The 16024-nt window shown below is 43.6% G+C and overlaps 1 protein-coding gene across 10 annotated transcripts in view; it reads right to left on the bottom strand.

Annotated features, from left to right (window-relative positions):
* Positions 1 to 16024, bottom strand: part of ATP8A2 (ATPase phospholipid transporting 8A2) — a 325405-nt gene that overhangs the window by 186158 nt on the left and 123223 nt on the right. For all 10 annotated transcript variants that reach the window (XM_083609007.1, XM_083609009.1, XM_083609010.1 and 7 more), the window contains one exon: positions 12930 to 13102. In XM_083609007.1, coding sequence (XP_083465133.1) covers positions 12930 to 13102 — 173 coding nt within the window. The remainder of the gene's footprint in view (positions 1 to 12929; positions 13103 to 16024) is intronic.

Below are 16024 nucleotides of genomic sequence, written 5' to 3'. Positions count from 1 at the left end.
ACCATACGATCGGCAAGTCCTAGGCGCTGAGGTTTTACCCACAGCGCCACCCGCGTCCCTAAGCTATTAGAGTAGTCTACCAGTAATTCATTCTTACAAGTTCCGCGGTGACACAGTGAGCTGTGAACTGAGCGCATGGCACAGTTGTCAGCCAGTAGCTTTGCCACCAAGGCAACACTCACCGAGCAGACAGCAATTGGGCCAAGTTCAAGGTCTGTTTTTAGTAGATATAAAGCCCTTAACTACTTGGGACCAGTTTAACTAAGGGTTCGCTTACCCCATGCTCAATTGACCACTTCAAGCTGCAGAACTGGAACGGTTACAAGGTGCTGTATAATACTTGTTCTGCATTTGTAATAAATCTTTTGCTGTGGCAATGCCCACACTTTAGAACTCCCAGCTGAGTGATGTCAAGTGGGTACCCTCGCTGTACTCGTTTCAGTGCCTGCTATAAACATTTTTGTTTAGGCAAGCCTACTCAGATAGGTAGGGATGCGGGTGCCGCTGTGGGTTAAACCACAGAGCCTAGGACTTGCCGATCAGAAGGTCGGCGGTTCGAATCCCCGCAACGGGGTGAGCTCCCATTCCTCGGTCCCTGCTCCTGCCAACCTAGCAGTTCGAAAGCACGTCAAAGTGCAAGTAGATAAATAGGTACTGCTCTGGCGGGAAGGTAAACGGCGTTTCCGTGCGCTGCTCTGGTTCACCAGAAGTGGCTTAGTCATGCTGGCCACATGACCCAGAAGCTGTACGCCGGCTCCCTCGGCCAGTAAAGCAAGATGAGTGCCGCAACCCCAGAGTCGGTCACGTCTGGACCTAATGGTCAGGGGTCCCTTTACCTTTACTCAGATAGGTAGGAAGTTGCCATGTGTTTTAATCCACTTTTTAGCTTATCCTTGATTTTAAATGGTTGATGTTTTCAATAGCCGTGTTTAATGGTTTATACTGACAATTTTATAGTTTTGTTCTACTTTGTAAACAGCTGTGGGGTTGTTGAGTTTCTTTATAATCAAGCTGTCTATGCTTTTTATCGTTCAATCAATAAATATCTCATCCTGTCCTGCTAAAAGGGTCGTACAGACTGTCCCCCCCTCCCCTGATTAAAGAATAATGCCTCCGTTTCAGTTAAAAGCGAAGAATCTGTACATTTGGAAGCTATGGTCATTTTGCTACGGGGAATGTATCAACAAAGCCTAGATTTTAATCAAGATAGATTTGGAAATCTAATACCTTAACTCAACAAGTTTGGCAGGGGCAATATTATTAGTCAAAGCAACGGAGGTGGCCAGAGGTCCGTCTCATTACAGAAGTCCTCTTTTCTTTCACAGCTTTCTGCAGCAGACTCCTCCTGTCCTCTCCTCCCTTTATTGCTTACAGCAGGGGTGGCAACCTCCCCACCCCCAGACGGAGGGTTGCATTCTTTCCCAGTAACCTTCCAAGGGCCACGTGCTGCGACGGACAGGCCCAGAAGCAAAAGCGGCTGCAGCAACAAATTTAATTTATTCACCCATCCCTCTCGAGCATCCATCTAGGCAAGCAAGGAGGAGGGGTGGGGGAGAAATTCGACTCAGTGCATATTTAAAACCACACTTTCTGGGAAAATGTGCAAACTGAAACACAGCTCTCCTTTGAAATCTGAACCTATCTGAATTTTGCGTTGCAGTTCACCAACCAATGTTTTCAAAAATGTATATATTGGAAGAGGGGGTTTCATAAAAATGAAGACATTAGTGAAAATAACATGCAGTAATGCAACACATCAGAGAAAACTGCTTGTCAAAATGTGTGCATTAGCCAAAAATCAGCATGTAAACATGAGTTTATTGGGAGAAAGCCTCACTAAATCACTGGTGAATTTTCATTAGGATTTTTTTAAAAAACAAATTGCTGCAAAATGTGGAGCTGAATTTAAGACTGGAAAAGTGAGAAACAGAGAGGAGTGGAATGGACAGATTCTCCTAAACACCCCCCCCCATCAAGAGGCATTATCACGAGTTCAAGGTCACATTCCAGCCAGGCAAAAAATACTCTAGGAAGATGCAAATGAGGATCAGTGAGGGGTGTGGCCTGGAGAATAGGGGCGTGGCTAGGGAGAGGGTGTTTCCTGGGGAGAGTTCTGAGGGCCAAACAGAGATGCCTGGAAGGCCGCATTTGCCCCCAGTCCTTGGGTTTCCCCCTCCCTGATTTCTAGCTTCCTCACCCCGACTTATTAGTACCAGCTGCTTGTTAGACAACAGAAGATATTTTACAACCATCATTCATCACAATATAAAACACTCAGTAGTACATCTCAGGTCCTTTAACATTTCCTCTGTCTAGCAGAATCTTAAAATAATGTATTGTGGTATACTCTTAACTACCACAATATCTGTTTCCCCCAACTTCTCCCTCGCGAGGGAACAATATCTCTGAACACCAAATATATCCATCCTTCAAGTTGGCTGCAGCCTCTACTAAATTGCTTTGGCTGCCGGTGCTCTTGCTGTCTACCATCCAGTAAAATATTGATTTCCACAGCACAAACTAGAAACAAAAATCGATAGTCCCCCAAGACAGGGTTGATTGGCAACAACATAACAGAGATCAGCTTGTCAGCCCAGCCAGCAAGACAAGCATCCCTTAAGAAAAAAAGTGTATACCGAAAGAAACAAGAGCAGGAATGGTGAGGGAAGACAAGATGCCCTCAAATACACTGCAAACACCTGAAGCTAGAAACACAAACCGGAAGGACGAAAGAGTCACAACTCTTTATTTCCTTTTCTTGCTTCTTAAGATAAGTGTTTATTTCTATACTAACATTGCTCAATAATAGCAATATGTGTGAGAGGAAAGCAAGCAACAGCACCCCTGAACTTATATATCCTTGTGGCAAAAGAGATTTTCATATAACCATTTCCACTGATAAACTGCTGCTGTTCCGCTTGCATAACAAACTTCTTCTTGAACAACAGAACTTCCCCCACTTCTCTCCTCTACAGCTCTGCATGCACCCTCAAAATCTGTTCCATACAGTGGGAGAAAAACTATGGTGCAGATTTGGAGGGCACACAGGAAGAAGAGAGGAATGGAAAGTCTGACAGTATGAGCAAAAAGCTGCTCACACAACACTGGATGTGGCTCATGCTTTGGCTTTGAATATGAAATTTGCATTGTATTTCTTTTATTGATTGCTTTCTGTTGGATCTGTAACTTAAGAGATTTCTGTCAAAATACAAAGCGGTATATAAATAAACTAAATTAACTAAATAATACATCAACTCTCATTGTGAGAAAGAAGGAAGACAGCAACATGGCAGAGGGGCAGCAAATCCAGTTTCTAGAATGGAAAGTCAGTGTACTTGTTTCCATCTTAAGACTGAAATCCTGCACGCACTTACCGGATGCATACATACTGCAGGAGCTAATGGGATTAGTACATCCTAGCTGTGCAATGAACTATAGCAAGAGCAAATAAAATAGTCAACAGTAATGATTTAATGAAATTGCTGGAGTGTGACTTAATACTACTGAAACTGCCTATCGGAATTGTTGCTGTGAGGTAAGGCAGAGATTAACGGTTTTCTTTTTGAACGAAAACACATGCAAATCCCAATTCACTTATTTTTACATAAAATGCACAGGGAAAACGCCTTTTTCAGAAGGAAGAGTTTTTAAAAACCTTAACCTTGCCCTACATGCCCAGACCTAATGTCTGTTAAAAGTACTTCTTCTAGTGACACAGAAGTTGTTCCGAAACAGTAAGCAGAGAGCATTAAAGTATATCAACAGTGACCTTCTGCTATAGTCCTCCAAGCCAAACTGAAGACTTGGATCATGCCTTCCTATAGAAGATTACCAAACGTTTAAAGGGAGAGTGTTAAGTTGTGGGTGAACATATCAGATGACACAGTGATTCTTCAAACAGCTCTCATTTATTCCGAGGCCAGAACAGAACTGAACTGAAGAGCTCAGTCAGCCTCCTTATATAGAGCTTCAGAACAACGTAACTGTAGCAACTTTCTAAAACTATCCAATCACTGAACATCACTTTTGATCCTTCATTTGCATACAAACTATCCAATCACTGAACGTCACTTTCGATCCTTCATTTGCATAACCATCTACAGTATCCCCCTGCTGGCCCAGGGTGAGAACTTCAGTACATAACAGAGAGCTATAGTGGTCATGGGAGACTCGGCCCCACTCTGATTTGGCTTCTTAATTATGCCATGTAGGCAACGAGACTGGGCTGCCTGAGGAAGGCAAACCAAAACAGGAGTTATTGCTTGTGCTCTCTGATATATTATAGGCATATGGCCTATTCATGTGGTGGTGGCGATCATGAAAGGCATAGTAAAGGGATGGGGTTTCATGGAAACTTTCTCCCCCTCACAAGCTGAAAAGATTCACTGGCAAATTTTTCATCTCAGTCCTATGCATTTCCAGTACAGAATAAGCATGAAAAGTCAGGTACACTGTCCTGCAGGATAACTGTACATTTCACCGCGTGCATATGAGCTAGGAATCCACCACTGATCATAGTCCTCCAGCATCTATGGAAACAGCAAAGCAGACACGTGTGTGGAAGTTTTGCTTTCCATGAAGGAAATGGCTGAACATCTGAAGTAGCCTTCAGAATCAGCTCAGCCCACAAAGGAAGGCAAGCAGCACCATGTAGATTTCCTGTCTCTAATCAAGCTAGAAGAAGCGTTGCAGATGTATGTGCTGAAACTGCTTCTTAAAAAGCACTTCTAAGATGAAAATAAACTGTAGAAAATTGTAAGCAGATTTGTGGATATAAAAAGAAGCTAAATAATCCTACAATTTATATGATGTATAGCATTATCCTGGGCATATACAAAGGAGGAAGAGGAATTACTGAATGTATGAACTCACAGTTAGAATAATAGGATGAGGTTATGTAAAGGAAACTGCAGTCTAAATATTGTAAAAAAAAATTCCCACAAGTATGGTGAGTACCCTGTAAGCCAATCCCCCAAGGGAAGAAGTTGAGATCTGCTTACTTCAGCTATTTAAAATTTGAACAGACATGCACATACGAAGCAATTAATCACATTTCATTGAGAGGCAAGACTGTCCGCTTTATTCATTTTCCAATATATAAAATACAGGGCATATCTGTAATTTAAAAACCTGAGAAAACTTATTTTATCATCACATTGATGTGAGTCTGGGCTATCTTAATTACTGTGCTTAGCTCTGCCATTAGGCTTCTGTCTAAAGTGTCACCTGCTAGGGACAGAGATTTGACAAGGGACCATTAATGTTCCTTAATGATGGTGAATGCTTTCCTGATGCCCTGGAATGTCTCTCCAGGCTTCTGAAGGCAACGCTCCCCAGATAGAGGGAAGGGAGAGAAGCAACTTGGAGCTTGGTTTGCAGTTTCAGTTCAAGGAAGAGGGGAGGACTAAGAGCTTCTACCTGGGGTGACTCTCTGAGGAGCTGCAACAATAGCTGGGAGTCTGAGGCAGGATAAGTGGTTTTGCAGCCTGCCTTTAGCAGTCTGTTGCTTTCAACGGGAACTGCATGTACACGTGCAACTGAAACCAATGTTTCCATGCCATAAACCGCAAGTGCAATCAGTCAAAGGACCTTCAGCAGTGCCCTTGGACTTCTCAACACATAGAGAAGTGTGCAGCACATTTTATGCCAGAGGTAATCAACTTGGTGCTCTCCAGATACTTGGGACTACAACTCCCATCAGTCCCAAATGGCCAAGTCTGCAATACACAGACATAGATAAAGACCTCCTTGGCATATTTCAAGAGGTGTTGTCTTACACAGAAATGCAAGCGATTCCATTTCATATTTCAGAGCAAATGTTGCCCTGTGTGTGAAATATTTACTTTGGCTCTCCGTTCCCACCCAATTCACTTAATTTATTATCTGTTCCCTACCAGTTTCCCTGGCTTTGACATTTTAAAAAACAGCCCCCTGAGCCTTCCTCATAGCAAAAGTCACACCTTGGTTAGGGCATCATACACTGAATAGGATGATGTTATAATACGCTGTCAAAGCTGGATACATGCAGACATCACACATGGCAAATTAAGCGGCATTGTTCTCATTTCAGTGACAAACACTTTCACCCCCTTTTGATGAGATCTCCCCCCATGAGTGAAAATTGTTCCCTTTAGGCTCAGTCCTAATTTTACTCTATGTTTCCCACTCCCACAGCACAAACTTGCACAAAGAAGAAATGAATCACAGATATTGTTTTATCCTGATAAGTAAGTATTCCCTTTATTATTGTAAGACTGACCTATTTACTTTATCACTTGCATTCATTAATCACAAAATACTAAAATGCCATCCATGAGCAATACATACTAAGAAGAAAAATATCCCACAGAACATAGGACAGACCCTGCTGGATCAAACCAACGGCCCCCCAGTCAGAAATTCTCTTTCTCACAGGGGCCAACCAGATGTTTTAATATGGGAAGCCTGTAAGTAGGACATGAACACAATAGCACTCTCCCCATTTATATTCCCCAGCAACTGGAATTCAGGTGGCAAAGCATAGTCATTACAACTAGAAATCCCCAATCTTCCATCATTCAGCTTCATAGGACATACTTGAGTTCTAGCGTTATGAGAAGGGAAGAAAAATGTCTCCTTATGTGCTTCCTTCACGCCATGAATAATTTCATACACTTCTATCCTGTCCCCAACTAAGCTCTAGTCCAGGCTTCCTCAACCTTGCCCCTCCACATGTTTTGGCCTACAACTCCCATGATCCCTAGCTAGCAGGACCAGTGGTCAGGGATGGTGGGAATTGTAGTCTCAAAACGTCTGGAGGGCCGAGGTTGAAGAAGCCTGCTCTAGTCCTTTAAGTCAGTGGATAGGAACCTGTGGTCCTCCATGTGTTGTTGGACATCAGCTCCCATCAGCCCCAGCCAGCATGGCTAACAATCGGGAAGCATGGGATTTGTGGTCTGGCAACATCTGGGGGCCACAGGTTCCCCAGCTCTCCTAGCTATTGGGTTACAGTGTGCTAACCCAGGGGTGGATATCCTGAGGCTCGCCAGATGATATCCGACACCTGCCTTATCCTTGGCAATTGGCCACTTGGCTGCGGCTGATGGGAGGGACACAGTTTCCCCATCTCTGTGATAAACCATCCAAGGCAGAGATACTGCGGAACCCTGCTTTTAGCTCAGGAAGCTGATTAGAAAGAAAGAACAGAAACCCAAATCTGCAGTCACTATGCTTTTCTGCTGATTCTGCAAATCTTTGAGGATGACAAGAATAATAAAGCTCAGAAATCACTAGTCATAAAGCTCAAATGCAAACCCTACAGTGTGTGTGTGTGTGTGTGAGTGAGAGAGAGAGAGAGAGAGAGAGAGAGACAGACAGACAGACAGACAGACAGACAGACAGACAGAAGTGTTGCCATCTAGAGCATAGTAAATTCAGTCTGCAAACTCACCACCACGACCACATTTTCATGCATCCCCAAAGAGAAACTCGGATGAGGAGTCAGTGAAAAAAATAAATCGTACTCAACTGAAAAGAGATCTGTTTTAGTGGCCAGTGAGGGAAAGTTTGTGCGCGTTTTTGGACATACCAAGATCTGACTGCAGTCCCAAGCCTTCATCCACCTTCAATTATATGCACACATAAAAGCTGCCAGAATGATCTTTCCCTTATGGTTTTCAAAGTCATAAGATGAGCACTGGGCTGTCATGAATTGTCAGAGGTAGAACTAGATAATAAGCATTGATAATTCAGTAGCTGATAGATGGGGGGAGGGAACGTCAGATGAGTATATACAAGAAAATGGAACACATACATAATTTTCTTTGGGACCAATTAATGTTATACAAGTTTGCATATTTTTAATAAGAAATACATTTGACATTTCCTTGTCACAGGGCAGGAAAGGGGGAATCTTCTGTAATGAACGTCAATGAGATACTTTTTGTTGTTGTGTTGTTGTTTTTAAATAAATGAACACAATCTGAGCTGCATCACAATACAATCATTAGGTGAATGCTAACCCCAGTAACAACATGGGCATTAATATTTCAGGTATATTCCATGGGCTCATTTTGCAAACTATATTATTGAGTTTTCTTCTGCACAGCAGCAGAAGGGTCATGGTAAATTCTCTCCCCTTGGTGTTTTCAAGAGTTCTTTCCTATCTCTTCTGCTATGTCAAGGTGGGGAACCTTTTGGCTTCACAGGCCAAAATCTGTCAATCACCTGACATCATAGTGACATCGGGTGATGCTGCGCTTTGAAGCCCCATTTGTCGAGACTTCAAAGTACAGTGTAGGGCCATTTGAAACCCTTTGCAAGCTGCCCCACACTGTTCTTTAAACCTCTGAAAATTTGAGGTTCAAAAGAGCGGAGCAGGGCTGTCCACTTTCAAACAGGCCACACTGTTCTTCGACCCTCTAGTTTTGGAGGTTCAAACAGAAGCTATATCAGGTGTAGAGGTAGGTGTGCTTTCCCCCCAATCAGCTGGTGGGCCAAATGGAATAGCCTAGCGGGTCACGTTTGGCCCACAAGCCAGAGGTTTCCTACTCCTGTGCTACATCACTGAACTATTTATGAGCATTGCATCAAAAAAAATATTAGCCCCAGGATAGATATTCAGCAGCAGGCAACACACTATCACCTACAGGAGTTACACAAGACCTGGCTACAGCTCAATGGAAGCACTCATGCTTGGCATGTACAAAATCCCCAGCTTCAATTCCTGGTCTCTCCTGCAAAAAAGGTAGCAGGTGATATGAAAGAAAGCTGCTTGATGCCATAGAGAGCTGATGCCAGCCAGAGTAAGCACTACTGAGCTGGATGGGCAAATAGCCCAGCTTAGTATAAAACAACTTCCTATGTTCCTATTGCGGGACTTGCCGATCAGAAGGTCAGTGGTTCGAATCCCCACGACGGGGTGAGCTCCCGTTGCTCGGTCCCTGCTCCTGCCAACCTAGCAGTTCGAAAGCACGTCAAAGTGGAAGTAGATAAATAGGTACCGCTCCGGCGGGAAGGTAAACGGCGTTTCCGTGCACTGCTCTGGTTCACCAGAAGTGGCTTAGTCATGCTGGCCACATGATCTGGAAGCTGTATGCTGGCTCCCTCAGCCAATAAAGCGAGATGAGCGCCGCAACCCCAGAGTCTGCGACTGGACCTAATGGTCAGGGGTCCCTTTACCTTTTATGTTCCTATTGTGGGACTGTGTGCACTTATCAGTTGCATGAACAGCCGCAACCACATGAGCCACCTGAAATGTCCAGGCACAGGTTGACTACTACATCTGATGCTTCTGAAAACGATGCCACCAACACTGTAGTATCTGTGGTCTGTAATACCACAACCATACTTTGTCTCCCTGTCTGCTGACTCGCTCTGCCTTCCCTGCAAGGCAAACCTTCTCTACAGGATATTACATAGAATTAAGTTGGCGTTCTAAGATGTGCCAAAAGAGCACTGTTATGTACTAAGCTTGGATCCTAGAACAATAGGCAAGTAGGATCCTAGAATGCAACAGCTGATTGGCTTGCAGGAAAAGACCAATCGGGCTCCAGGAGGAAGTTAATCAGCCTATCAGGCTGGTAGGATCGTAGAATGCAACAACTGATTGGCCTGCAGGAATCACTGTTTTTCAAGCTGCAATAAAGAGCATGAAATCACTACAGGACGACGAGTATATTTCAATCACTATGAATCTATGCAAAATCTGGTGTATCACCAGATGCAGCTTGCCAAGTGGGCCGGGGCCAATTTGGCGCTCCTGTTGCGAGTGCTTACACAGTGTCAACCTCCCTGCTGCCTTGCCCTTGTTCCTCTCCCTCCCAGAAGGCAACAGCAATCCGCCTGCCAGGAAGCTAGCTCTTGTGGGTTATCATCTGCTTTCTTCTACCAGCACCGAACACATAATGATCTCTGGTGCTGTTGTGAAGGCAAATGCTGGCACAGGAACACCAATGGCTGATCCTGGATCATCGCTGGGTCTGGCTGGGTCCCAGGATTGCCTGGCTACCATTACCTTGGCACCATTTGACAGCTTTTCTGGATGCTGTCCTAGTCAGAAGAAGCAACAGGAGGAAAGGCCTTCCTTGCTGCTGCGGGGACACATAGCTGAGCTCTGCTTTGGCAGTTAATTGTAGCAGGGGTGCATATAGGATATGGAGAGAGCAAATACAAAGCATCCAAGCCACAAAAGCACAAAGGTTATTTAATTTAATGACTAAATAAAGCTAATCAAGAAATAGTAATTGTATACAGTGGTACCTCGGGTTAAGTACTTAATTTGTTCCAGAGGACCGTTCTTAACCTGAAACTGTTCTTAACCTGAAGCGCCACTTTAGCTAATGGGGCCTCCTGCTGCTGCTGCGCCGCTGGAAAACAATTTCTGTTCTCATCCTGAAGCAAACTTCTTAACCTGAAGCACTATTTCTGGGTTAGCGGAGTCTGTAACCTGAAGCGTATGTAACCTGAAGTGTATGTAACCCTAGGTACCACTGTATTGGCATTGAAAGGAAGTAGGAGCAGGTGACCTGCATATTTGATGGCTTTCCTTTATAATTCAGAACTTTTGGCAGAAGCTGGCAAAACAATGGTAAGAGCTACAGCAAAGGTGGAAAACTTGTATCTCTCCAGATGTTGCTGACCTACAACTCTAATTGCCTAACCAACATGGCCAATCGTCACAGATTATGGGAGTTGAAGTGCAACAAAATATGGAGGACTACAGGTTAGTTACCAGTGCCCTATAGCGTAATGTCTTTAATCTAAGTCACTAAAATTCTTTTCGGGATATTTCTCAGATGTATTGTTAAACATTTCATGTCAAGTTTTAGTCCTTTTTATGTTACTTCCCAAATCGTACGGAGCTTTACTCCATTGTAAAAACAAACAACCCCATCCTGTATCCACTTTCCACCTGCGTTATTATTACCCCATAGATTTGTTTATTCTAAATTTTAATTGTATGTTGGACTGGGGACACAAAAGGTCAGGGAAGTAAACGTGATCTCATTTGCAGTTACGAAGAAGTCTGTTTAGGTTCAACCATCTTAAAACAAATGGAATAACCTTACTCAAGGCTGATCTAAGGACTCAAGACAACCTCTGCAAGTTAGCAACAAGTCCTGTTTTAGGTTTCTGTCAGTGAGCTTTTTGCAGTGAGGTATAAACAAAGGTATTAACCCCTTGATTATCTCCCATGTTGAAAACGCATTTTGGTGAAGTTAAGTTCCATGCGTTTTCCACAATGTTTTGAGTCTAGGAACCTTTCAACTCTTGAGTCATGCCCCACTTCCTTCAGACATTGTCAGTCTTTGTGGGGCTAGATCAAAGGCCCATGCAGTCAAACCAATTCCCATTTCCAATGCCTTTCTTTAAGCTAACCTTAGTCATATGACTGACAGGGTGGATGATTGCCTATAATCCTCCTCCACTGCCAAGAATTTGCCGATATTACTCTTCTCCTCTCCCACTATCTCTGGTGACCAAAAGGCACAGCACTTTTAATTATTAGTACATTTAAAAAACAAAAACCCAAATGCCCCCAAAGAACAATGTGGAAAAATACAATAAAAGAGGAAGGAAAGTGATGTAATTTCATAGGTTTAAAAAAGGAAATAAAAATAAGTGGAGTGGAGCCCCCAGGGAGAAGGAGGAATGCCTTTAATAGCCCATAAGGCTTTGCAGAAACGTTCCTTTTGCTTGCCAGGTGCTTGATACTAAAGAAAAGAAAACATTTTTTATCCCACTCTGGGCTGTTTTAATCGGACTGTGTGTGTCAAATAAGGCAGTGCATTTTAAAACTTCACAGGAAGAGAGTTAAAACGTAATTGGCGCAGAGGAAAGGAAATTTCAAATTAAATAGTGCAGACATTAATGGGGTGGGAATGGAGAGGGGAAGGAGCAATTGGGACAGATCTTTGTTTTTCAACCTGATGATACACTATTTCACCAAATCTAGAAGGACTTTGGCTCACAATTCTCAATTTGAAGTAGCATGAATCCATAGGATTTAACGTCGCATAAATTCAGAGTCAGCTTTTCATTTCCACAGGGGCATTTCATACACATTTGCCATTCAACGTCATTTTAAAATATACTTAAAAAAAAGAAAGATATGTGGTATATTCATTTGCTAGGCTTTAGACATAAAGCACCGTTGAAGCTGGTTCTCAGGAGAAATCTTTTAAAATGAAACTGCAGTAAATTTGAGTCTGTTTAGGAGAAAGAGAGAGGCCCATAACAAGATAAATTGATCCGTTTGCCCATTGTCTCCATCAACAGGATTACCTCAAAATGAATGGGGAGCAGGTGAGGTTTAGCAAAAGGTTAACAAAGCAGAGTTTACATTCTAGCCCAGCTTTTGTCAACCTGGTGTCCTCCAGATGTTTTAGCCTACAACTCCCAGCAAAGCCACCTGAATGCAAGGAGGGAGACGTACTATTCTGTACTGTACAGTGGTGTAGCCAAGGGTAGCCAACATGGTGCCCCCCCAGATGTTGCTTCGTGACAGACCCCCTTCAGCCCCAGCTAGCATGGTCAATGGTCAGAGGTGGTGGGAATTGTAGTTAGGGAGGAAGAAGGAATTTGGCTCATTCCAGTTTCAATGTGAACCTACCTTAATTCCCAGTTCCTGAAACAATACACAAATTGGAAGGCAGCCATTCTTTGGAATTTGCTCCAAATTTTGCAATGCAATTAAAGCAACCAAATAATGTGCACAAAATATTAGGGGAAAGTGTGCACAAAAAGGCAAATCTCAGTTAAAATAACATACAAACACATCATATTAGGGGGAATTGCTTGCAAAAAATGTCTGTTTGGGGAGAATTCTGCTCTAAAAGGCTGACAAATATTCACATGGATTATTTTTTAAAAACAAACAAACCTGCAAAATTTGTTTTTATAACCTGGAAGCTTAAAACTTCCAGTGGAAAGATCTTGGCATTTCTTACCTGCAACAGATGACAGATTTGCACGATAGCGCTAGATCCAGAAAGGACTGCCGCACCTCAAAGGAAAGAGCGTACTTCAGCGTCTGACCATCGATAATCAAAGCGATGTCATTCTCTTTGCCCAGCGAATCACCCAGGTTTGCACAGTGCTGAGTCAGTGTAGCTCTCGTTGCCTGAGGGATGCACACAAAAGAAGGAAAGGGAGAATAACACGCCTTTCTAGAATAGATCCGAATGGCAGACATGACAGTCAGGGCCATTGCAGTGACGGCCCCACATTTGTGGAACTCCCTCCCAAGTAGTCCCATCATCATGCACTCTCATCAATACAGTCGTTTAAAAAGGGCCCCTCTTATTTCAGATGGATTTCTCTCATAGGATTTGTGGTGCCGCTGGCTTGAAACTCTTTTGTTTCCGATAACGGGGGTCTTGCTGGCCTCTTTGTGGTTTTGAACTGCTGTTTCAAAATGGTTCTTGTTTTTATGCAAGCTGCCTTGTGAGGGCTTTGCCCTGAGATGTGGCCTAGGGATGTTTAAATAAAATAAGTAAGGATGCAACACGTAGTTGCTTTCATGAGCAGATCATTGATTCATTCATTCATTCTCTCAGGACACATAACACCTTTCAGGATTCAGCTTCAGTTTATGGCCCATCACCAGATCCAGCCCACTGCCATCTACATATTGGTGGCAGTTCCCTCCTGATAGCGCTCCCAGAGGCTTCATATAGATGTTAAAGAGTATTCAGGACAATATGGAACCACGACAGAACAGGACAACTCCCAGGGTGCTGGGCAGTAGCCTCCCATAACTGCCCTAGAGTTAGGGGCAGGCCCACTGAAGCACAGGGAACCCAACCCCTACTTCCCTGAGATGTTTCAGGATATTGTGGTGAATAGTATCAAAAGCTATCAAGGAGAGCAGGCAGGGTCACCCTCCCCCACCGCATCTCCATCCTGACAGACGTCATAAACCCAGAATGACCAAGGCAGTTTCACTGCCATTAGTAGGCCTGTAGCCAGACTGGATCCAAGAAATCAGTTTCCTCCAAAGCATGTCTGACACTGGACTGCCACCTCGTCCACCTTGTCCAGAAAGGGATATCTGCCACTGGACAGTTGCTGTTGAATGCTTCTGAGGCCTGGAGGCCTTCTTAAGGAGGGGGTGCATCACTACCACCTTCAAGGGAGATGCTCCCCTCCCATTTTTTAATTTTTTTTTTACTAATTAGGAAAATAGGATCTCACTCTTTAATTCTATGAACTGTTGGCTGAAGGCAAATGTTTTTTTTTCCTATAGGCAACGGTAAACACAGTACATTACTACATTCATGCAATTTCCCTTTCTTTACAAATACGTTATCAGCACCGAGCGAGCAACTTCGAGTTAAACACATTCCTCAATGGAAAGATGCCGTAATGTCTGCTAAATATATCTGTTTATCTGTGCTTTAGAAGATCTCTTTTTATAATGCCCCAGGTTGCAGGTAATAGCTACAAAATACGAACAAGACTGGAGCAGGATTATATTTGTCAGGATTTTTTTTAAAAGGTATTTATGAACCATTGTAATCTTGTGACTGCTTTATGGACCCAAATTCCTTCAGGGAGAAGTCACAAACCCAGAAAACTTGTTGCGGATTATAGCATTTTCTCTCCTCACCTCTGATTTGACAAGCAGATGTGGAAGCAGTGCGTAGATAAACTACTTAACAGAGACAATACAAGTGTGGGCACTGGACAGCTTCAGTTAAGCTAAGTGTTGTAAGGCAATGAAGGGAGTCTTGAACGAGGGCTTCAAAGGAACAGCCTTCCTTCTGCATCAACCAGTGTTCTGGGCCTTTGACCAACTAACCCAGGTTTCACAGGGCAAGGGCATCCTCTAGGCCTAAGCATTGGCCTGAGTTCAGTCAGCTGACCTTGCAACCCAATGGAGAGTCATTAGGCTCTATAACAGGGGTGCAGAATCCTTTTCAGAACCATGGGCCACGCTTATTTCTGGGCAACCTTCTTCGGGCTGTATTCCAGTGGTGGGTTGGGCAACAGTGGGCTGAGCAACAAATGTAGATTATTTTCCCTTTGTACAGTAGGATAGTTTTACACAGCACTGTTTTTCTAGAAAAAGAGGTGCCCACCTGAGAGGTGCCGAGTTCCGGCAAGTTCCGGCTGAAAAAAAGCCCTGGTTTTACACCTACTCAGACGTCCCTCTCTGGCCTCCATCCAGACAAGCATTATCAGAGTTTCAGTCTTGCAAAAACACTCAAGAGGGTGTGTGGCTTAGAAAATCCTTCCTTCTGGTCTGGCAATCTTGAGTCCCACTGGGTTATTACACAGATTCCAATAACTGTGCCTGTCTATCTATGATTACATTCTCTGCCTCTTGCCCTTGGTTCCTGTTTGATGGATCTGGTATCTGACCGCCAACCCCTTCTCAACCACAGCTCCTGCCCCATGTCAGGCCCAAACTCCATGGCAACCTATTCCAAGATAGGCCCCAGGTCAGAAATAAGTTAAGCGTCATACCCTTCCTTAAATCTTTTTGGCACAGCTGCTTACAATGTCCTTGCAATGCTATTGTAATAACTTATTCCAGGATACCTAACTGTTACACATCACCTTGAGCATTTCTTGGGTGGCTCAGTAACAACAGGTTTCGACAATCTATTCACCAGCTTACGTGTACAAACAATTTGCTCCTCCAAAAAGTAAACGTGCATGAATACTGTCATGTTGTATAAGCATTCTCAAGGAAGCTGTATCGGTACTTTCCAGAAGCAGAGATCTCTGCATTCCCAGTGCAAGTCCCTCACCTGAAGCTCCTACTATTACTTTAAAAACAACAACGTTTATTAAATAAAATAATTACCACCAGGGAACCTAGATTATGAATGTACTAAAACAGCCCAAACCAGTGTTTGCCAATCTTTTTGGCAAGTGCACCAAGGTAACAAAGTTCAAAGTAAGAAGGGGGGGGAGTGCTAGTCCAGGGAAGTACCGTATGAATTAGGGTGCCTTTGACTCTTGTTATGACAGCATACCAAAGGAGAAAGAAGCTGTGCTAGAAAGGGCGACAAGACCGTAGGATTGACTCTCTACC

Source organism: Podarcis filfolensis (genome assembly GCF_964270895.1).
Source record: "Podarcis filfolensis genome assembly, chromosome: 4".
In the NCBI taxonomy this organism is placed as follows: Eukaryota; Metazoa; Chordata; class Lepidosauria; order Squamata; family Lacertidae; genus Podarcis; species Podarcis filfolensis.
Note: the sequence above shows the minus strand (reverse complement) of the source record. Positions and strands in the feature narration are given on the sequence as shown.